A 23,460-nucleotide genomic window follows, 5' to 3' on the forward strand; every position below is an offset into this window, starting at 1 on the left:
CAGAAATTTATGGAGACAGCACAAAGAACAACAATGTGATATTCCGTGCACTGTAATCCTCATGAGAAATAGTGCTAGAATGATTACGGGGAGAAGTGATAAAACTCTGCAGAGGCATTTGCCTGGGACTAAAGATAGAGAAATTCTGCATCTTTGAAAAGATGCAAGATTTCATTCACTTGTTCAAAACCTCAGAAAGAATCCATGTCCTAATAAGTTAAAGAATCCAGAAGTTTCTGACTTGGTTTGTCTGCTTAGGTTGTGCTTCTTGAGCTTCACACTGTGAGTCAGATATAGTTAAAGCATCAGAAAGAAGGGTGTCACGGTTCAATTTTTAATGTCCATTTCATACTATAATTTAGAATATAAACATCAGTCTTGCAATTTTTTGCAGGTAAGCAATATTTTATATTCTTGAAATGTAATACTAATTTAGTTGGTAAATATAACACACTAAGAAGAAGAAATGGTCCTAAAATAACAAAGATTTCTTTTTTTCTCCTTTATTTTGCTAGTGCTGTTGCTGAGGCTGAAGGAATTGAGCCATTAGTAAATACCTTGAATGCTCAGAGAGATGGAGCCATTGCTAATGCTGCCACAGTGCTAACAAATCTGGCCATGCAAGAGCCATTCCGTGTAAATATCCAGAGCCATGGTATTATGAGTGCGCTTGCAAAACCATTGCACTCGACCAATAGCCAAGTGCAAAGCAAAGCTGCATTTGCTGTGGCTGCATTTGGTTGTGATGCTGATGCAAGAACTGAGGTAAAACTCTTCTTTGAGGCTGTGGTTATTTATAACATTTCTAGATCCTGAGGTTGGTGTTATAGTTACTTAGGATCTTTGTATTTTGTATGTGTGTCCTAAAAGTCCCGGGGATTCTAGATAGTAACTAATTTTTCACTTCATCATAGGCTTTTTCAGCCGAATTTAGCTCCGTTTGTTATGAGAACTTGGAAAGGGTTTTCTTTAATTTGTATTTTTACTGATGTATTTGCTTGCACCAAATTAATATTTTATAGCTTTCCAGTGGCTTCAATGAGCTTTAACCAGGGCTGTATCTTAATCCTCATGTTTACGAGCATTAAACATTAAGGTTTCTCTCAGCTGCAACTGTCAGCTGTATTTTGAAGATGAGAAGTTCTATCCTCTTTACTCTCCCTCAGTGTTGTTCTGTTGCCCACTTTCAAGGCCTGAACAGCAATGTCTGATCTTGATTTATAAGATACTGGATGTGCATGGAGTAAATGTAATTCAAATAAAACTCAAAATATAATTAATCACTTGATCAGTGGCATCCAGCAAGTTGAACTTTTCACTGTTTATCAATGGTCATATTATTTTATTTTCATAAATAAGGATGATGCTATGTGCTTTCATAGATCATAAGCTGGGGATTTCTCATGGGTCAAGGCTGTTAATTAGGATATGAATAAGGGGCATAGATAATTAATCTACCTCTTTCCGTGTCCTTAAAATGTCTTTCTCTTCAAAAATCCAAATGAGCAATATTTCCTCCAGCATGTATGGGAAAGATACTGTAGCACACGAGAATAGGATGTTAATAAGATTGTCATACATACAATACAATACAAATTCAAATATATTGTGATGTAAATTAGTTGCTAGGAGGCAACAGAACACAGAAAAAGCTGTGTAACTCTCCGTGGCAGTGTTGGGTTGCACAGTCTCTTCAGTTTCCATGCCACAATCTAATAAGTGAAAAGCAAGCCAGAACCAGAAGGGATGTGTGCCTTGAACCACTCTGAAGCTCACTTCAGCTCCAGCCTATGCAGGGTTCACAGAAGCAGAGAATCCCCATAAATGGCCTTTCCACCAGAGCAGCATAGCTTGTCTACAAGGCTGGAATGTTTCGGAAGGTGAATTTCACAGGCTGTTCTTGCTGGGACAGATGAAATACGTAAGTGGCAACGTCTTCATTATTTTATAGTTAAGAAGTGCAGGTGGACTGGGACCACTCGTTGAATTGCTGCATTCTAAGAATGAGGAAGTCAGAAGAAATGTTTGTTGGGCTGTTATGGTCTGTGCAAGCGATGAACTAACTGCTGTTGAACTATGCAGGCTAGGGTGAGTAGAAATAGTATCAAGGGGCAGTGGGAAGATTTTGATGAGAGAACTCCATTAAGTTGATCTTTACATATTTATAGCAGAATAACAAAATTAAGCTATACTTTCTGGTAAGCAGAAACTACTTTTGCACCACAGATGTTACAGATGAAATGGTATTGATTTTAAGTAACGGAAGTCTTAAGAAAAAATGCAAGCCTGAAGAGAGAACTGTCTGGAATTATAAAAACATTTATTGTTTCTGTGACTGAATTAAGCTTTATATTGAAGATGTGCTTATATCAGTCAAAATTAGTGACTACAGTGCCCCATACATATGAAACTGAAATTAAGGTTTCAGGCTAAGTTCAATATACTGTAAATTGTATCTTATTACACACAGGCTAAATTTGGCTTATAAACTGTTTAATTGCAGGTGTGCTGAAGTGTCACGTAAAAGAGATTCTATTTTATTCCTTCTTAGAAACTCCAAGTTCCATATATTAATACTGAATTACAAAAGCTGGTTTAGGTTGTAAGAATTATGGCACAGGGCTCCTTACACAGGGTGACTTTTAGTTATTGTTAATATTGTATACAGATATTGTATACGTATATGTTGTATATGTATTATTGTATACATATACATTGTATATATTGTATTGCATGTATTGTATACATTGTATATATTGTATACGTATACATTGTATATATACATATGTACATATTGTATACATATACAATATATGTACATTGTAACATACATATATTGTGTATATGCAATTGCCCTGCTCCCTCTGCTGGACACTTTCCTGATTACTGCACAGATACTTAAAATCCATCTATGAGGGGATTCTGCAGAGTGAGGATCTCGGGAATTTAGGTCTGGAGGGGACCTCAAAGGTGATGTTATCCATCTGCCCCCTGTAACACTGAATCACGTACACTGACGTATTTTTGCTTGTTAAGTGTAAATACCAGTTCTGAGGGGGTTTCACAACTTTCCGAGGTAACCTGTTCCAGTGCTGATGTATCCTTACAATTAGAAGGGGTTTCTGAGTTCTAAATATCCCTTACAGCAAATCAATTCAACTACATATTGTCCTACTTTCAGTGGGATTGAATAACCACCTTTTTATATCAATTTGAGTTTAACTTATTGGATTTTCTCATGTTTCATGTCCCTCTCTTTCCTTTTCATGACAAAGTAAAAATTATAAACTTCTTTTTGTTTTGAAATCTTGTATCATTTTGTCACACATCTCTGAATTTCTCTCATTTATTTATGCCATTTTGAAGTGCCATCTCCCAGCCTGGATGAGGTACTTCAACTGAGGTCATACCACCATCAAATAAAGCTCAGTAATTATTTTCTGTATCTTGCATATAGCACTGTTCTTATTTAATCCCTTCTTTGTGGCAGTATCGGAGTAGGACTCTAATTTATGTGTCCTTCCAGTTTGACAGCATATTATTGATAATAATACATTAAGCATAGTTTTTCAACCAGTCAGGCACTACTTCATGTTATTTTCATGTAGATCATATTTCCCTGACTTGCTCATGAGTATTCAAGTAGGAATATGTGAAAAGACTTATTAAAGTCAAAACATATCTCAAAGTCAACTCGTATCTCACATCTGCTTCTTCTGCCTATACATTAAGTCAGTTACCCTATCACAGAAAGGATTACATTGGCTTTACACGATTTATTCTTGACAAATACATAATGGCTATTTCTTACCATCTTATCTCTTGTTGCTTGCAAACTGATTGTTTAATAATTTGATATGGTGTCCTTTGGACACTGAAATTTGGCTGAATGATCTCTATTATTTCCTTGTTCTTCCTTTTTCAAATCTAGATCCTATCTTTGCCCTTCTCCACTCTCCTGGCACCTAGCCTGTCCTCCCTGAATTTTCAAATATAATTATAAATAGTTCAGAGGTTGCTTTTGCCAAATCATAGAGTAGTATGAGGTAAGTCTCCTCAGGCACTGGTAACTTTGTCTCTTCAAAGTTATTCTAGACATGTTAAGCCTACTGTTTCCATCTCCTTGTTAATATTACTGCCAGGCATCTGCTTGCAACCTTTTTATGAAAACTGAAGCAAAAAAGGCATCAGACACTTCAGTCTTTTCTGTGCCATCTGTTATGAGTTTTCTTCCCACATTGAGTAATAGGCCTACATTTTCCTCTCTGACTTGCAGCATATGAAACATTTATTTTTGTTTCAGTCCCTGAATAGTTGCAACTCACTTTGCCTGTGGGTCTTTTGCGTTTTTCCCTAACTTTTTCTTCCCTGTTGGAAGTGTCAGTGTTTCCATTTCTATATGAGTCCTTTTTTGGCTTTTGGGTCTTCACAGAATTTTTGGCACAGCCATATTTGTCTCTTTTTGGCTTGTCTTTCCTCCACATGAGGATAATGTGCCATTGTGCCTGTAATGTCATCTCTCTTTGACACTGCTGTATTCGTTAGGCTTTTCTTACTCATTTTCCCCTTTAAAATTCTTCCCTGCATTACTTGCTGGTTACCTGACTTTGTTGCAGTATGCTGTGTGACAAATAGCCTGTATTGCTGTTCCACTATTTCCTCCCGTTGCTCTCTTCTAAAAGAGAAGGTTGTCATTTGCCTTGCCTGAAAAACTTGTTCTCTGGAATCCATCTGATGTACTTTCAGAAGTCTACATTGTAGATGTCCACAGCTGAGGCTCCCTGTGTAGTTCACAGAGAGAAATGGGCAGACTAAACGTGGAGTTAATTATATATATGTAAAAAATTGATTCCTTAGGATGCAAAGAATGTCTGCATGTGTGTATAGACACACAGATATAAATTTGAATATACACATATGAATATATCTCCTTTTTTCCTGTTGTTTTCATTCCTCAACAGTTCCAGAACTGCACTGTGTTATGTTCTCCTGATTCAGCTTCCTTTTTCTTCTTAGTGACCTTTTCCTAAGTTTCTTAGATCAGAAGTTATCAGTATGTGGGTTTCAGCACCAAAACCAGCTTAAGGAATGAATTCCTGTCCTCCCGTGTCCCCACATGATTATTTGTTTCTACCTCCATGCTGCAAAAATCCTGCACCTGGTGATGCTGACACAACTGCTTGTGTTTCCATGCTGATCCGTGTTTTGCAAATCTCTGCCACCTATCCCTCCCCAAACACAGTAACAGTCCTAAATCAGAAGGATTCACACATTGCGTAATGGAATCTGCAAATTGCATTGCAAGTTGGAGAGAGAGAGATTCCCCGAATTGTATCATATGGTCAGCTCTGAACATTATTCCTTTTACTCTGCTTTTACATCCTTCTTTTTCTCAAGTTCTCTGTGGTACCTAACATCCTTCTGTCAGCATTTCTTTATGTAACTGTTTAACTGCCTAAAGGAATTGCCTTTTGCTTTTAAGCACTGCAAGGCATTTTCCTCCCCTAGAGAAAGAATTCTGTGCAGCACAGCCAGCTCCTTGCTGGCCCGGGGCACCAGGCTAGCACTTGGAAACGAATCTGTCTTGGCCTTGGCAATGCTGAAAACTAACTCTGAATTGTATAATAACAATTAATTGGTATTTAATGATGAATTAGCCTTTGTATTGTGTTTAACAGTGCTTTAGACATCCTAGAAGAAATTAGTCTATCAACAGGGCACAAAAATAACTTTAGTGAAGCTGCTCTGGAAAAGCTACTTGATAACAATCTTTCCCAAAAGTACAGCCAGATGGGATATTTATCATCAAGTAACATCATTACTGATGGATTCTATGATTGTGGTCAGGTAAGCTACTTTAAATAAATTACTCTACTTAGAGTAAAATTTTCTTCTTGATTTAGAAAGAGTAAGAGTACTATAGCAAAAGCCAGAATCTGGCTATGTAAAATACTTTGTTTTCTTGTCCTGAAGGTTCCCAACTTTTATACGAATTTCTTTTGATTATCTTTCTTCATGGATGAAATCTCATCATCTTCATGCTATCCCCCAGTTGCAATCTTCTTCCTAATCCTATGTAAGCTGTGCAGCTCCTAGTTCCTTTCCTGGTCCTTTCTCAGACCTTAGTTGTTCTTGGCTCTTTCCCTGCGGTATACTTAATACTAACCTGACACTGAATGACCTATGGAGTTTCTGTTTGTTTGTTAAAGAAGGAGAGAGTTCATGTTTTCACCTTGGTCATGACCCTTTCTCTCACAAAGAACTGTTTATATATAAAGAATGACTCCACTATGTATCACTTGCTAGTGCTATGTTCTGTTTAAATCTGAGAAGGACTTTTCAAAATGCCCAAATGAATTAGAAATACCAGTGTTACTGATAATCAGTGAAATACCTGCTCCTAAAGCACTGGGTTGCTTTTGAAAATTCTATCCTATATTGTAAAGCCTTCAGAGGCAGGAACATTTCCTTATTCTAGTACTGTTTGGAATGACATAGTAGCAATAATTACAAGTTAAATTATTTATAAACAATCTTTCCTAAGAAAATTGATAAAGAAAATGCAAGTGAAGAAGAAACCAATTTCACATATTTTGAATGGCTTTATAAGTTCTTATGTAAGTTCTGTTAAAGATTAGGAATTTTAAATTACTTATTTAAATATTTTTTTCTCTTCATCTTTAACTGAAGAGAACACCCTACTTATCTTTTATTCTAATTTTCTTGTAGATAAAACCCGGAGTGAAATTTTTATCTTTAGAGGAACTGAGTATGCAAGAGCTTACTGATCGTCGGGCCGTAATCTTCATTAATGCTAAACCACGAGAAGAGTGAGTCATGTTTGATCTACCAACATTTATTGCAATAGCTCATCTTTTCCATCATTTTCACTGTTTCCAGTACAAACTACATAGTGTGTATATATATGTACACCTATATAAAATAGAGAGATCTCAGCATAGTGCTTCATGTCCTAGAAGGCAAGAGATTTGTATTTTATAAAATCAGAATTTGGAAAAAAAACTTTTTTTCCCTCTAGACAGAAAAGATGTATTCAGTTGAGTTGCTTTTTTTAACTTTGCCATTAAGACTCATTCATTTAACACCCTTCCTGATGGTGGGATACCCAGTGTTTTATTAGTTATAAAAAAGCTGGTCATCTGCCATAATAATTATGTCATCTAAGCTGAACATGAACATGCGACAATGAAACCTATGATTTGATGATTTTCTTGTACAGGCAAATGCATGGAATTTTAAGCACAGCATCCCAAGAGGCAGGACAAAGCCAAGCATCAAGCTTTCAGACTTGATAAAGAACCTGTGTCCATTTCTTCTCTGTTTAAGTTGAAGCCAGCCTAACAAATCTTCTTAGATTTGAATGCAGGAAGTTGGTATTGGGCTTGTTTAACTGGGAGTCATTTCCTGTAAACACTCTCACAGATCAAAGAGTGCTCTACCAATATTTTGCAAGTCCAAAACCTTCTTCTCTGTCAACACATCGCATATTTGGTTTACAGTATCATTAGCTTCCCTTTTAAGCTTGTACATGACACCATAAAGATGTCTGAGAATATCTATGACAAATTAAACTTCCATACTCTTTGTTGATCCGTAGAGTTGTCTTTAACTATCAGGTTTTCTTTCTTTGACTTTGGTACAGCTTCTTGCCTTTGCACCTTGGCAGCAGTCTTACTCCCCAGTTACTCTTGTGTCCATCATTTGGTATTCCGTATTTCATTTTTGATCCCTGAATCAGTATCTGGTTTATTAGTGCTTATGTTATTTCCTCCACTTACGTACTTCCTGTGAATATATTTACTGTCCTTTAAAATCAGAACTCAATTTCCAAAGCTTAACATGCAAATATTATCTCTGCAAATAATATGCAAAAATATCTTGTTCCATTTCAGCATCCTTGCAGTAGAGGAAAAGGCACAAGATTCATCTTATGAACAGACTATCTTGTCACCTTCTATTTCAAGAAAAGGCAGTAGAGAAAAAGCAAGGTATGGTCTTAAGATTTACTTGTCAATGTTCTGTTATTGCTCTGTAACATTAGAAATAGAATTCTGATTTAAAATACAGAATGTTTCCTAACAGAGTACAAATGCTCCAATACCATGTTAAATATGTTTTCAGAGTCTTTCTTTCACCTCCTAATTGCAGTAATCTTCCTTCATCTATCTTAGTATTTATTTATCCTCCCTCCTCATGATGTATTTGAACATCTCCCATTTATTTGGCTGGTTTTCCTTTCAATATCCCTAGGAGGCAGTGAAATGCTGTTATTTTACAGCTTGACAACCGAGACACAGGGAAATTAGGGTAGAAGATCTTTCTCAATTTAGAACCTAGACCCACGAAATGTTCCTACACTGCCTACATGCACACTTATTTCTAGAGTAAATTTCTTCCAGTGAAATTCCATAGATGACTCAAAGCTGAGAAGGGTGTGCTCAGAACTGTCCCAGTTTTGACAGCAACAAACCTAAAAATGCCTCGCTCTTGCAGGGCTCCCTCTGATCCATACCATACACTAGTACAGTCCTGCAGTCCTTTCTGTGGAACTGATCTGGTGGGCATGTCTGCTCATACCAAATAGGTCAGAATCTCTAACCTTGTGGGAAATTAATTTCCTTCTTTTACTGAAAGAGGATCTGAGCCTGCCCCTCCCACCTGCAGATAGCTGATCACATATTTGGGGTTTAGCAGTCTCATTCTGGTTCGTTGTAGCTGTTCACTAACGAAGAGGCATAATGAACAGAGCTTTCTACTTCAGCTATTAGGGCACTTATCTGAGAGAGTCGAGACCAAAGTTCTAGTCCTTGTCTTGATGACTTTTATATTAAAATGCTTAACCCTTAGTTTGTTCCTGTGGAAGAAAACTGAACCATGGTCTCCCAACTGAACCGGTAACTCTTTATGTTAAACAGCAGCACAATCACGACCACAACAGTGCCTTTCAGAGAAGGCAGGTGTACATGCCTAATTCCAGGGGAATGTTCAGGATTCCAAAACTAGTCCAAACAGAGCCTCCTTGCCATCAGTGGGATGGTGTCTAGTCCTTGATAGGAACGTGATGTAACCTACAACTCTCCTCGGCTCTTCTGTTAGCTGACTTAGTGAGCTGACCATTTATTATGCTGGTTTCTGTGGGTCTCAGTCCTGACTTCCTAATTTTCCTTATTTTATGGTATAGAGGGCCTTGGCCATGCTTCAGGGCTGTTAATTCTAGTCAGTGGTGGGCATTACAAAATGCTAAGCGCTGCAGGGTTTGGAAAAAAGGGAGAGATGGAGTGTCTGTTGTAGAAACTGAGGTACTATGTTTGCAATTTTTAGCTTGGAGCTCATCCATGAACTATGATATGCTACTGGCTGTACAGGCATTTCATTGATAGAGATAATGGTTGATTTCTTAGACTGCTTATATATTTCTGTGTATGTGTGTATCTGTGTGTGCTTGAGAGATGAAATCAAGAGAAAATTGGAACCTGCTTTGTGATCTCAATAGTTCAATGGTATCTCCAATGGAGGAAAAGCAGGAGTTATCTGGACAACGGTCTTCACTGAGCAAAAGCAGCACTAGAGAAAAAGGCTTAAGGTATTTTACTTTGAATTATATGTGTATCAGTTTGTTTAGAACTGACATGCAAATTGTTGACAGATCATAGCTACTGACTGTGAAGGGTTGAGGTTCTGACTTAAATCGAATTGTGAGATAAGTCTATCCAAAAGTTATTGACTTACAAGGCAGACATTTACATTTGACTAGTTATTTGGACTGCAAGCACTTCTGGAATTCAGTTTAAATCATTTTGTAGTAGATACCTGAAATGGATCATATGAAATGCATTGTGGAAGGTTGCAAAAGAATAGATACTGCATCTTGAGTGTCTTACCAGGCCTATTCTAGCTTCTGCTCACTTACCAGTCCTCCCAATGCCTAGCATGCTCTGGTCATGACCCACCATGCATATGCTAGTTTACTCAAAGGGAGCAGGAGGCAAGGGGAGATATTGAGCCCCAATTATGTTTGCTCTGCACCAGGTGGGGGATTCCTTCATCTCAGGAGATGCTCTGGAGTCATAGACCATGTTGCATAGTCTCAAGCAGCTGTGCAGAGCTTAGAGATCTGTTCTGACGAGATAATATGTTTGCTTATTACAGTGTGAGATGAGGATACCCTTGGATAGTTGCTTTTTAATGTAATTTGTCAATTACACAGTAAATGACTGCTCTGTTAGCAACCATAACACTTTCGGAAAGCAAAAAATTTTCTTTAGGAAAAAACAAATACCTGGCTCAATTTCCCATAGTAAACTTGCAGCGATACAAAGACTTCTTTCTTCAAGTATGAAATAATTGCTTTTGAATGTCATTATGAAGTTGTATGATTTATAACCTGATTGTCATTCATTTTGAATCCATAATTCATACATCATTATTATTATTAATTTGTGAGATATATGGGAGTTACTTGAAGGTCAGTATCTGACTCCAAGTCTCAAACATGCTTAGGCTTTTTTCTACATATTTTTTCCCTTTGATCATATGTTTCTGTTCATCATTATTTTGCAAAGTACTACTGAACATAGTTTAAAGCCATTGTTTTGAAAAAGTGATACTACTTTATATAAACCATAGTTGAAAGCTAAGAGAAAGGGCAGTTGTAATTGTCTGCTGGAAGTGTTTGAATTAGATGTGGAGGAAGTGCCTAGTTGATAGTTTGACATATATTTGCATAGACAGATAGCAACATTTTTGATCAAACAGTTGCATATCTGATATACACATTGACTGGGCTAAAAGATAATATTTAATGTAGACTGATAAATGTGCCTTTATTCCATGCTATGTTCCAGTACAGCATTTAAGGAAATACTTTCCAATGCTCATTTACTCCTTTTCTAAAGACAGCCAAGGCATTAAGCTGTGCAAAAAAGGAAAGAAAATAGGTGTCATGGCTGTCTTTTGGTGGTAGGATATTGTATTGGCTGCCTTCTTCCTCACACTGACTCTCTGGTGACCCATTGGACTTTTCTACTGAAGTTGCAACAGGAATCAGAAACAGCTTGAAGACTATGAACTGTCATGAGTTCTCCTTTGCGATGTAGCTCTGCATTTGCAGCAAGTATGTCTCACGAGTAGTAAGACAGCTTTGGGAAAGGGGAGTGATTTTTTTCCGGTGTCATAATTCCCATTGGTAAATAAAACAGGGATAAAAAAGAGGATAGGAAAAAGATAGCAGAAGTCTACTGCAATGGTTACTGATTATTTTATAGCACTGAGCTGTAAGACAGCAACTCCACAGTTCCTTATGAGATAAATATTAGACAGACATGGTGAACTGAAGCATTGAGGAGTAGGGTAGAGATGGGTGTGGAAGACAACCTTCTATCAGCCATTCCACCAAGGAACAGAACAGTCATACCTCAGAGAAATAAGAAGCAGCAGAAAACCAAACAAACCATTGTTCAAACATATCCTTCTCAGGTCTTTTCTTCCTGAAAACTGGAAAGAAGGAGAATAGGAGTGATTCAAGAGTCATTTGAGTAGACAGGAAAAGGGAACAAATTCTCCAGCTATAGCACTATAATTTAGCGGTGCTCTTTTCATACGGAAAAGAAAGTACTGGTAGAATAGAAGGGAAGAGCAGGGGACAAAGAGAAAATGGTCAAGGAACAAGAATTATACCATTTGTAGAAATTGTTGGTTTGAAAACCTGCTAAGTCAGACACCAGAGAGGTGGGAATAATTCAGGGTGTTTTTAAACAGGGTATTCTTAACCATGATCATAAGTGTATAAATGGAAAAGTAGGTAGCTGTTTAATCTAGCATTGTAAGGTCCCCTGGCTATAGTTAAATAGAGTCACATTAGATAAAGAAAACTGTTTGCCTGCTTTTTTTCAAGTATAAGTGTAATTAATAACCAGAACAGTTTATTTAAGAGGGTGGTGAATTTTCTATAATTTGAAGATTAAATCTTAATTGGTTATCCTTCAAAAAAAATGTGCTTTATGAAATCTATGAAAAGGGCTTTTTGTGAATATGATAAATCTCAATAGGTAAAAGAAAAGTTTGCAAAGTATTCTGAAGACAAATTGCTTGAATTAGACTACTGATAATGGTATATGCCCTTCTGCTTTGTCCAATGCCTTCTGTCTTAAGAATGCTGTTCATTGTAAAAATTTCAAGAATAATTCGAAAAGCATACAATAATGATAGTGTGCCCTGGAGCCATGTACTCTAGTGGTCCTTTATTTCTTTTTTTTTCCTTTCAAGAATGCCAGAAGTATTATGGATTTTAAAAAATAAGCCAGAACTGTTAAACAAAGGAAAGAAATTTTGTCATGTTTCACATTAGAATTATTCAGGACCTACACTGAAAAAAGACATAATGCTTACAAAACACAAGTTCCATGTGTTCCCACAAATGAAAAATCCTAAACTGTCTGATTGTATAGATCTTAACGATACCTCTGGTAAGATACTGATTTTATAGTTGCTGCATAACTTGTGAAATGCACACTATTCTAGCTAAGCAGAACAAGCATTTCATTTATACCTCTGCTAGGTGTTTATGATGCCTGTTCAGGATTGCAGTCATTTTTCAGATTCTGAACACTAGTGAAAAATGTAGCATGTACAATGAAAAAAGTCAGCAAAAACAGATCTCTTATAAAATCTTCGTCTGACAAACCATGTTGTGGTTTGTATAATGCTTGAAGTATGTGGATTTGCAACTACAGAGACTACTGCTTGGCATGTCCTGTCAAGATTTCAGCCATGCTCTTGATACCATTTGTTCCTTTAGTTGAAGTCCAGATTTCTATCGAGTAAAACCTCATGGGAGTTCATGATTTCTAATTCATGACCATATGCAACTGAACTGTAACTGTCTAAAAGTGTTTCCTATATACTCCCTAAAAACTTGTTATTGTTATGTAGCTGTATGTAGGTAAGTGTCTTTTCCCCTAGATAATCCATATATGGGAAAAGCATATCAGAGCCACAGACAAACATAAAATGAGAATTTACAGAAATATTAATATGGAGCTAGTGTTGTTTGGTTCCTAACCATCTCCTGAGGGCATGTTCCACAAATATTCTCTACAGCTTTGTAGATTTTGGACTATTCATTATCAAGAGAAAGATTTCCCCTACCTTTCCCCCAAAATCAGTTTGTCTAAAGTGTCCTGTTGGAGAACTACTGTATTAGAATTTGGACTTTAGAGATTACAGTATTCTAAATAAATCTGTATTGTTTTCTATGTAAGAAAAGGGAAGGGGAAAAAAGAAGAGGAAAAAATTGAAGACGTTACTCAGATTATATCTAAAGTCCAGGATGAAATAAATCTAGGAAATTCACATTGGCTACCACCACCTGACTTCATTTTACTGGATTACATTAATGATGCTTCCAAAACAGTTCTACCACTAACTACTACCCGGGAACAGGTTGTGGCTCTTGCACAGTGAGTACCGAATTGTATTTCCATAAATAATGCAAGTAAGTTGAATTGGTTGAAAATATTGAAATAACAGTTTTGAATATTAATAACAGTATTGAAAATAACAGTTTTCTCATGCAAGGACAACTTTTCCAAATTTGTTATTTTTCCCATCCTTAATTGGAATCCAAATCAGCTTTGGTCCAAAATTTTGACATAACTTTAGATTTTAAGCTCCTTGTTTCTAATTTTGTTGTAATTAGCTTAATTTTTTTAAAATAAAATATCACTTGCAATAAAAGGGTACAAATTTCTCATTTAAAAAATATTCATATGGACAATTTCAGGGTTTTTTCATATTTATATATCTGTACTGATCATTTCCAATGAACACATCAGCTGCATATAGCATCTCTGTCATCAAGGAACAGGAGAGACCCAGGTGCTCCAGAGCCTAAATGCACAGGCTAAAACTGTAGCCTAATACTGAGACTGTTACAACTTACATGTATCATGTCTGTTCTTTCTCTGACAATCTCTCTTGCCTAGTTAGTTTGAAAACCCCTTGGGACAGAAACTCTGTTGTATTTTGTTTTCCTATAGAGCCAGAATCATGAGACTTTTTTCTAGTGTAGTTTTTAGGTGCTACTGTAATTAACATCTGATGATTTAATGGTGCCAGAATATTGCCATGGTGCGTGTACAGACTGTTGTTATCAATGTGTGATTCATTAGTTACACTGACTACTCAGCCTGGGCACCAGTCACTGTCATCTCCGAGCAGTGTGTCTGCTTTTGTCTTCTCCTTAGTTTAACCTTTACTATCTTAGCAGTTTCCTGGCTACCTCCTGAATCTGGAGAGTTTGACATCAGATCCCGCTGAGTCTCACAATTTGTTTCTTCTACTAACTCTCATTCTTAATGAAGTGGTCTAATGTGATATGAGGAATGACTTTTCTGTTGATTGCAAAATTTGACAGGACAGATATTCATCCTTAACTATCCAGCTGTGTATAAATCATGCTGCCTTTCTCAAGGTGGAATACATAAAATGCTCTTTCAAATCCACTCTTCAAACACACCAATGAAATACTTGCAGACCCACAACCCAGTGAAATGGGAAATTTAAGTAGAGTGTTTTCTGTGCGGATTTTTATGTGTATGTTCCATTTTAAGTGGCTGCCTGAATAGCATGTGTTGAATAGGAAGGGGAGGAGGAGGCAGCTGCAGCAGCCCTCGGCAGCCTGGCAGCTTGAGCAGAGTTCCTGCTGTGCTCACCATGGAGGGAGCCAGGGTAGATGAGGGACCATGCGGTAGCACTGGCTCTCTCCTTTTAAACAAACGTAGTACATCTTTGTGCGCATGTGAGAGTGGTGTGCGTGTAGGCTGAAGGAGCTTTGCTCTCTTTACTGAGGGCTGGCTGTAGGCACAAGCAGCACAAGTGATTGCTTGGAGCCCTCCACGTCTTCAGGCTCATCCAGTAATTCCCAACTTCAAGATAGCATGTCTAGCCTGCTCAGTGATAACTCCCTGTACCCATGCTATTGCAACCAGTACCTCCTCAGGCCCTAGGTTGTGAGAAATACGGCCTTTGAGGTTGCCTGGCATGTACTGTGAGTACAGAACCTGTTCACAGTTACTGCAGAGCAGGTGATGCAGATTTTAGCTCAGTCGAAAGCAGTGGCTTGTGATTCCCATGTCAGCTCTGCAACACCTTGCCCAGAGTGAGAACCCTCAATAACACTTGTGCCTGTGGCTGAGGACGCTTTGAGGAACAAAGGTCTTTACATACAGGGGCCATGCACAGGGGAGATGAAGGTGTGTGTATGAGGAGGTAGGGGCTTGATCCTGTGGGTGCACAATCACCCCAAAGACATGCTTTTGGCAGTGTTTGCCCAGACTGTGAGTTCTGATCTTCTGTTTCTTTGACTGAGCCATTCTTTTTAATGGATAAATACATGCCGCTCACCCCCCAAATATTGGCTTCAATATAATCATAGAATCATTTAGGTTGGAAAAGACCTTTAAGAGATCATCGAGTCCAACCGTAAAACTAACACTGAATAAGAAAGCACATGTAGAAGTTGAAGTACCCTTTCTGGATATAGTCGCTTTCCTATGTTGGGATCATTACCTATGGCTTTATTTTTGTCATATATATTCTCACACCTTTATTACTATTTGAAACAAATGGAAGGGCTAGGGATTGTAATACGTAGCTCATGTAATCTGTTAGCTTTAAAGATGAACACTAGCTTCTGAACTACTTCTTCAGTAATTACACTGTTATTGGTGATTTTCTCTGAGGACTTTGTGCCTATACTAGACCTCTCCAGAATCTCTCCTGACAGCTGTTGCTTGGTTTAGGTCTGTGACACAGACCTTGGTTTACGTCTATGACAAATGTGAATGACCTGAGTTATGGTTACCTATGGTATTTAACAGTGAGCATATTTAAAATAAGAGTTACTAAATAAAATAATTAAAGCAAACATAGCAAAAGTATTAGTCTTATACATCATTCACTTATTGCCTATATACTTTTCCTTTTGCTATATTTTTGTGATAAATACAAGAGGAATTATAGGTGTAATTGATCCCGGTATAAATTGGAACAGGTTTGTTGCAGACAAGATGGGTGGCCCGATAGAGAGAGACAAACTACATGACTTCAGCTGGGAACTTCACATAAGTGAAATAGAATTTGAACTGAAATGCAACGTTGTGCCTATCGGGAAAGTCAAAAAAGGGACATTCTGTCACAGGGCTTTACTTTTCAAGGTATATTAACATTTATTTTACAACATAGCATCATTGATGTTAAATGGATATTATAAACTAAAGTATACTTGCATCAGTATAATATAATATTTATATTCATGTACAATCTTTTGTATATGCTTAAGTCATTTTTCACTGGCAAAGTTGATTTCCCAGTGAATGAAAGCCAGCATCGCTTCTTCCTGTAAACATTCTTGTTGTCATTAAATTGTCTTAAGTGATATCAGCAGAATACTTGATAAATGGCAAAAAGCCAAAATATTTGATTGGGAGTCAAAACATTTTACACTTTCTGTAAACTGTAAAATATTGAATTATGCAGCTTCCTTTTTTTTCCATGCTGCAAATGTAAACTTGTTGGGACAATTTTTATTTGGTATCTATCCAGTATTCTATGACAGGATGTAACAGCTTTTATATTCTAGTTTCTTAGACTGGGAAAATTCATTTGTTCTGTCTTCATGTGAAGATGTACTGGTGCAGCCTGCTTATCTGTCCCATGCTTATTCCTTGGCTGTTGGGTAGCTGGACTTTTCTTCTTCTTGGATGGAAAGGAAAAGAGAAGCAAGGGCCTAGCACGTTAAGAGGGAAGAACTTAGGAAACAGTACACAGGAGAAAGACTACAATCCTAAATTTATGGTATCCATGGGGAAAGAAAGTTCCTGATGCATTTTGTGGAGGTCTGAGGGCATGAATTAATTGTGCTGAAGCAGCACTGATGTTCTCTTACCCTCCACTGTCCTAAGAAACCTTTGTAGGGATGGATTCTCTCTCTTAAAGCCACAGCAGTCTAAGCAATGGATTTCCTTGTCCATTTGTAACAAGTTAGAAATCTTTCAGGATTTCATTCCTTCACAACAGACGCATACTGAGAAAGCAGTTTTGTAGCTGGAAACCATTATAGGTCTGTCAGGGATAGCGCAGCACAGAGGAAAGGCAGGTGTTTCATCTAGCAGATGCTTGCCTCGCATTTAATTGCTTCCCACATTTGCAGGGCTGAAAAGCAAGGAATGTGCTTTGGAGTGAAGCAGCAGTCCTAAACTTACACTGATAAAAATGTTACGTTCTTACACTTAATATTTCATACTAGCTATATGTGTGCAATGTACCTACACCTCATTGCTCGTATAGACAGTTCTTCAAAACGTTATTTGGAAATAAGTCTTCCAACTAGAAAAAAACATTTCTGGGTACTGTGGGTGTTGCACTTCATTGAGATCTGAAGGACTGGCTGATAAACAAATGTATCAGTGTCTGAAAAGAGTTAAAATGAATATTTTTCATGTTGTGCATAGAATATGGTAGAAATAACATTTAAAAGCCTACACTTTCTAAGCAGAACCAACCATAAAGATTTGCAGTTTGGAAGTCTTTAGAGATTTACAAAGTCTGTTTCAAGAAAACTCTTGGCCTTTCAGGTATTTGTTTTCTTTTTAAGCATCTCTTGGCCTTGCTGTGTATCGCACAAGCTACATGTATTAACTGTGATTAACTCCTTTTTCTTTCCTTTTTAGGTGATAGGAGACAGAATTGGCATTGGCTGTAGTTTAGTTCGTGGCGAGTATAACAGAGCTTGGAATGAAGTTAAATTGGTTGATGACTCTCCTCAAGGAATAGCTGGGCTTCTGCTTCCTCCTCAAGAGTATATTGTAGATCTAATGTTTGAGCCAGGCTTTTTGATAAAACAGGGAAGTGCAGAGGCAGATCAGTACAAACATATTTAATCATCTCAACAGATTTTGCCAAAATAACTATTTTAAAGATGTTTGCAGTGCTAATATTTATTGAACATAAGGGGTTTCAGGTCCAGCTATCAAAAAGAAGCATATCTGGTATGTTGTCCTAAACATTTAATTAAACATGTTTTAGGTATCCAACTTCAATGCCTAGAAATTTTGTTAATTTTTTGGTACTGTTTTAAGACTAAACTGCAAAACTACAGATTAAAATTTGGTAGATCAAGAATATTTGGTATGTGTTAACATTATAATGCTTATTAAATAGGTTTAAATTATTTCCAAAATACAGTATATTCTTTTTTTCTTATGTTCCTTCAACTCCCATGCACATTTATAGGAATTATATGTCCATGAAGCAAGAAAATATGGCATCTGGTGAAAAAACAAATCACCTAAAAACAACTGGACAATTTCATGTGTGAAATAACCCAAGAACTAAGAGTTAGAAGAACTAAGATAACAGTATACTTTCAGCCTCTGTAGAAAACGTCCCATTTATATTTCTTGGAACTTGGCAGACTTAATAATTATGGATAACAACATACTCTGGATGAACATAAATACCGCTTGTCCTGGCACAGAGAAGACAGATGATTGATAAGTTATTGCTTGCAATCTCCCTTTAAATTCTTCATTTTTTACTTGAAGATAAAATAGACTCTCAGAAGGGAGCAATTTTAGACAGGGAATTTGTATTTCTTGCAGCCTTTGGTAACGTGGTGCTGCCGAAGTGTGGTGCTGCATCTAAGAGAGGTAAACCACTGGCTAGAACACTCTATAATAAACACTTTCAGGTGAAGCTGGCAGGAATGTACTGAAGTAGAGTATTTCAGGGAGCACCACTATCAAGTGAGTTTACTTTATTGTAGAAAACTGAGGAAAAAGTCCTGTACAGAAGTTAGGCCAATTGTTAGCCAACATTGTGCAAAACTGAATTTCAGAAGGCCAGAATGCCAACAAGGCATTTACTTCCTGCCCACCAAAATGTGATAAAGAAATTTGGGGTCTGTGTTCTTTTAGATTTTTAATGTTTGTATAAACACAGTCACTTGTATAGTCTGCTTTGGTTTGAGGAGGTTTAAATCTTTTGTATTCATTACTGCTTATGAGCATGATCCCACCACTCCTGCTCCTTCCTCCTCTGACGTGCAGCATGATTTACTGGTAGCCCTTTGGGGAACATTTTATCTTTCTGTTGTAAATTCACTTATGTGGCCTCATGTTCATTTTTTTGCCTTATATTCAGCAATACTCTAGACATCAGAATGAAAAAGAACTCTGGAAACAACATACATGATATACTAGCAGAACTGAGTGGAAGGTGAGGATGTGTTTCTTACCATTGCTATGTAGCAGGTAGGGGACTGATGCTGTCACTGACAGGAATAACTGGATACAGAAACCTGCAACTTTGAAAGTGCAGTAAATGGAAGTAAAATAAGAATTAATTTCCTACTAGCTATCATTTTCTATAGTTTTCCTACATTAGAGTTTCATTATTCTGTATTGGAACCATAATGTTAAAGTGTGACTTATTCTGTTTGAGAATGTCTTGAAAAACAAAGCCATTTCTGTTGTTCCTAATAAAAGTCAATATTTTAAAAAAAGACAAAATGTAAGTTTTTCAAAATAAAAATCGGGAAACTTTTATTCTAGACGTACAAGCTTACTTTACATAAAATGTTTAGCTAAACAAATGAAAAAAACACTACACAGCCTTATATAATGCAGACTTTGATCCAAAAATGTTGGATGGAGGTTGTTTTATGTTTTTCAGTTTTTAGCTTTGTATTAGCTGAGTTCTGTCACTTCAAAATTGTAATGCACTTGGGTGTCAGAAATTAGATCTAAGTAGAATATAAACACTTAAATCCCAAATTGTTATTTTGAAAACTGCAGTTCAGTTGTCAAGAAAGTCAAGAGATACCACACTTTTTAATTTGTTGCTTCCCAGGGACCTGTAGCTGTGTCCATGCCCTGGTTAAGAATTCTCCCAGCCTTGACAAGAGCAGCCCAGCTCACATTCATTCCAGATCTGAATAAGAAAACAAAATGTTCAAAAGTTTCTGCAGGGCTCAGCTGGGTAAATATTCCCAGGACATGCCCAGCATACACCATTTGGCTTGGGCCATGCCTGAGTGAAGTGATCCCCTACCTTCTTTTAAGGAGCAGATGGGGAAGGACCTCGCATTTCCTTTTACGTAATAGTTCAGTGGGCAAGATCAGTCGGGGCGTAGGAGGAGTCAGGCTTGATGCCTTCCTAAGCATGAGCAAGACAGTCTGCAGCTACCTGATTGCCAGGGTATATTCTAGGCACTAAGTGCTCTTCATGCCTCTTTTTGAAGCTCTGCTATCATGTAGAAAAGAACGCAGCATTAATAGGCTAAATAAACTGAAAAGTTGAGCAACCTCTTCAGTGTAATATTAGGGGTAACAGTTAGGTTTTTCCTTTGGGAAAAGAGAGTCTAGGTCTCCAGTGCCCACTGCCAGAAATGTTCTTATAGTTTACTGAGTGTCTACTGTAAAATGTAGAAACTGTACCCTTCGTAGAGCAACACCCTCCCGGTTAGGCGCTCTCCTGCAAGGTGAAAGGCTATCTTAAGCAAAGACAGGAACTGAAACAAGGTTCATTCCTCCACAGCTGTAACCACTGGGCAATTACACAAAAGTAGGCATCATGGCCAGCAGCTGTGCAGAATGAAAACCAAATGAGACATGCTCAGCTTGCTGAAAGAGAGGGTGTGTAGATGATTATCGCAGAGCAGTGATGCAGACTGGAGATCCTGATTTGAAAGAGGCACCTCTAAGTCATCCTTACTGTGATGTCTGTGCTTCTGAGAGAAGCTAGCATGAAGACACTGTAGTCTTGGTTCCTCTGGTTCACTGGAACTACTTAGCTTCATACTGACTGTGCTGAACATAGGTAGCGCGCTGCTCAGCTTGCTGCTTACTGGAGGGTCTATTCCAAGGCATCTGGAACTGACACACCACACATGCACCCCTGCCGTTCATTTTCATAAAAAAGAATTTTGGTTTTGATTTGGCATTGAAAAACACAATGTTTAATATATAGCACATCTGCATATCAAGAAATACAAAACTGGACTGTGTTGATGAAAGGTCAGACATGATTTCTAACTTTCTAATGAACATGAACCGGCAAAGCAGCAGACTGAAATTGGTGGTGCTGTCAATGTGATTTCAAGTTGCCACAGAGCTTTTGGTATGACAGAGTCTAATGCTTTGACCCTGCACACTTCTCTGCCTTTGCTTTTTCTGTGTGTGCCAGAACTACTGTGGGTAAGGGGATGCTAAGCGGATAATTCCAGGCTTTTCAGACCAGTTTTTGGCTGAGACCTGTTTCTGAGGGGTGCTTCTGGTGAACACCTTGCTACAGAAGTGGATTCTTCTGGTTTTCCCCAAGCAGCTGCAGAAGCAGTACAGATTGCTGGCAGCAGCGGTACCAGCACTTCCATGCTTCCCTTCTGTTGCCCTTGATCCCTGAGCAGTAGGAGCACTGAGTTTAACTTACACTTGTTTTATCTTTATGTTAGCAGGGAACAACTGCTGTGTAATTTATAGAATTAACACATTTCAAATAGCTTCTGATTACCCACTGCTAAACTACAGCAATGGCAGAACATCATCCCCTCAAACTGTGTACTCCCTTGCACAGTAGAAACTGAAATGAACTCTTCCTCCCGTAAATCTCTGTTGCTGATAACTCTGGATCTTGACAAGAATCCAAGGCTCTTAGAGCAAAACAGATGTTCTTTTCAGATCCAAGAGGAACTTTTATTCTGTTATTTTTGACATCAAACTTGGCTTTAGGGAAAAACAAACAAATAAAAAAAAATTTTTTTTAGTAAATATGAGTTTTGAATGGTGACATTATTTCATCCATAGCTGCTTTGCATTAATCTGTACCTCTTCTACTACATGATTCATTTCTCTATAAATCCAGCTCATCAACACAGCGTGTCAAAATGGAGACTGCAGAAGCAGTAGGCATTTACTGGCTAACGTGCCAACTTAGTTAAGATAGAAAAGTGCATTAATAGATTTATTATATTCATAGCTCTCTTGCTGGTTTATACAAGAGTCTTCTCTCCAGCAACTCATTGGCAGTACCTATTTTCCTTCAGAAGACTGAAAATAAGCAAAAAAATCCCCATATATTTCAAAGCCTGAAGATAGCATATGCCATCATAGCAAAGTAGAAGAAGAAAGCGTAAGAATGGACATCCAAGGTTCAAGCAAAGAGTCTGTCCAACCAAGCAGCCCATCTCCAGCAATGGTCAGTGTAGAAAAGGTTAAGAACATGGCACAAATACATTTATATATTTCCAGAGTACTTTGGTAGTGTTCATCAGTGTGCAGTTCAGGGACTTGCTAGGTGCCTATGTATTTAATAGCTCTTACAGTTACAGAATCACAGAATCATATAGGTTGGAAAAGACCTTTAAGATCATCGAGTCCAACCATAAACCTAACACTTCCAAGACCTCCACTATACCATGTCCATAAGCACCTCATCCAAATGTCTTTTAAATACTTCCAAGGATGGCAACTCAACCACTTCCCTGGGCAGCCTGTTCCAATGCTTGATAACCCTTTCAGTGAAGTAAAATTTCCTCATATCCAGTCTAAACCTCCCCTGGCGCAACTTGAGGCCATTTCCTCTTGTCCTATCACTTGTTACTTGGGAAAAGAGACTGACACCCACCTCGCTACATCCTCCTTTCGGGTAGCTGTAGAGAGCGATAAGGTCTCCCCTCAGCCTCCGCTTCTCCAGGCTAAACAGCCCCAGTTCCCTCAGCCGCTCCTCATCAGACTTGTTCTCCAGACCCTTCACCAGCTTCGTTGCCCTTCTCTGGACACGCTCCAGCACCTCAATGTCTCTCTTGTAGTGAGGGGCCCAAAACTGAACACAGTATTTGAGGTGCAGCCTCACCAGTGCCAAGTACAGAGGCACGATCACTTCCATAGTACCGCTGGCCACGCTATTTCTGATACAAGCCAGGATGCCATTGGCTTTCTTGGCCACCTGGGCACATTGCCGGCTCATGTTCAGCTGGCTGTCAACCAACACTCCCAGGTCCTTCTCTGCTGGGCAGCTTTCCAGCCACTCTTCTCCAAGCCTGTAGCGTTGCATGGGGTTGCTGTGGCCCAAGTGCAGGACCTTGCACTTAGCCTTGTTAGACCCCATACAACTGGCCCCAGCCCATCAATCCAGCCTGTCCAGATCCCTCTGTAGAGCCTTCGTACCCTCAAGCAGGTCAACACCCCCGCACAACTTGGTGTCATCTGCAAACTTACTGAGGGTGCACTCGATCCCTTCATCCAGATCATTGATAAAGATGTTAAACAGGAGTGGCCCCAACACAGAGCCCTGGGGAACACCGCTTGTGACCGGCTGCCAACTGGAGTAAACTCCATTCACCACCACTCTTTGTGCCCAAAAGTTGTCAAAAGCAGCATCTCC

General features: G+C 38.2%; 1 protein-coding gene across 1 annotated transcript in view; it reads left to right on the plus strand.

The window, feature by feature from the left end:
- Positions 1-18,183, plus strand: part of ARMC3 (armadillo repeat containing 3) — a 56,507-nt gene extending 38,324 nt beyond the window's left edge. Inside the window, exons 11-19 of the mRNA XM_072851518.1 lie at positions 516-765; positions 1,952-2,088; positions 5,679-5,847; positions 6,730-6,830; positions 7,914-8,009; positions 9,515-9,604; positions 13,281-13,478; positions 16,073-16,235; positions 17,751-18,183. Coding sequence (XP_072707619.1) covers positions 516-765; positions 1,952-2,088; positions 5,679-5,847; positions 6,730-6,830; positions 7,914-8,009; positions 9,515-9,604; positions 13,281-13,478; positions 16,073-16,235; positions 17,751-17,960 — 1,414 coding nt within the window. The 3' untranslated portion in view covers positions 17,961-18,183. The remainder of the gene's footprint in view (positions 1-515; positions 766-1,951; positions 2,089-5,678; positions 5,848-6,729; positions 6,831-7,913; positions 8,010-9,514; positions 9,605-13,280; positions 13,479-16,072; positions 16,236-17,750) is intronic.
- The last annotated feature ends 5,277 nt before the right edge of the window (positions 18,184-23,460 follow it).

The sequence above is a fragment of the Ciconia boyciana genome, chromosome 2 (assembly GCF_034638445.1).
Source record: "Ciconia boyciana chromosome 2, ASM3463844v1, whole genome shotgun sequence".
Lineage (NCBI taxonomy): Eukaryota > Metazoa > Chordata > Aves > Ciconiiformes > Ciconiidae > Ciconia > Ciconia boyciana.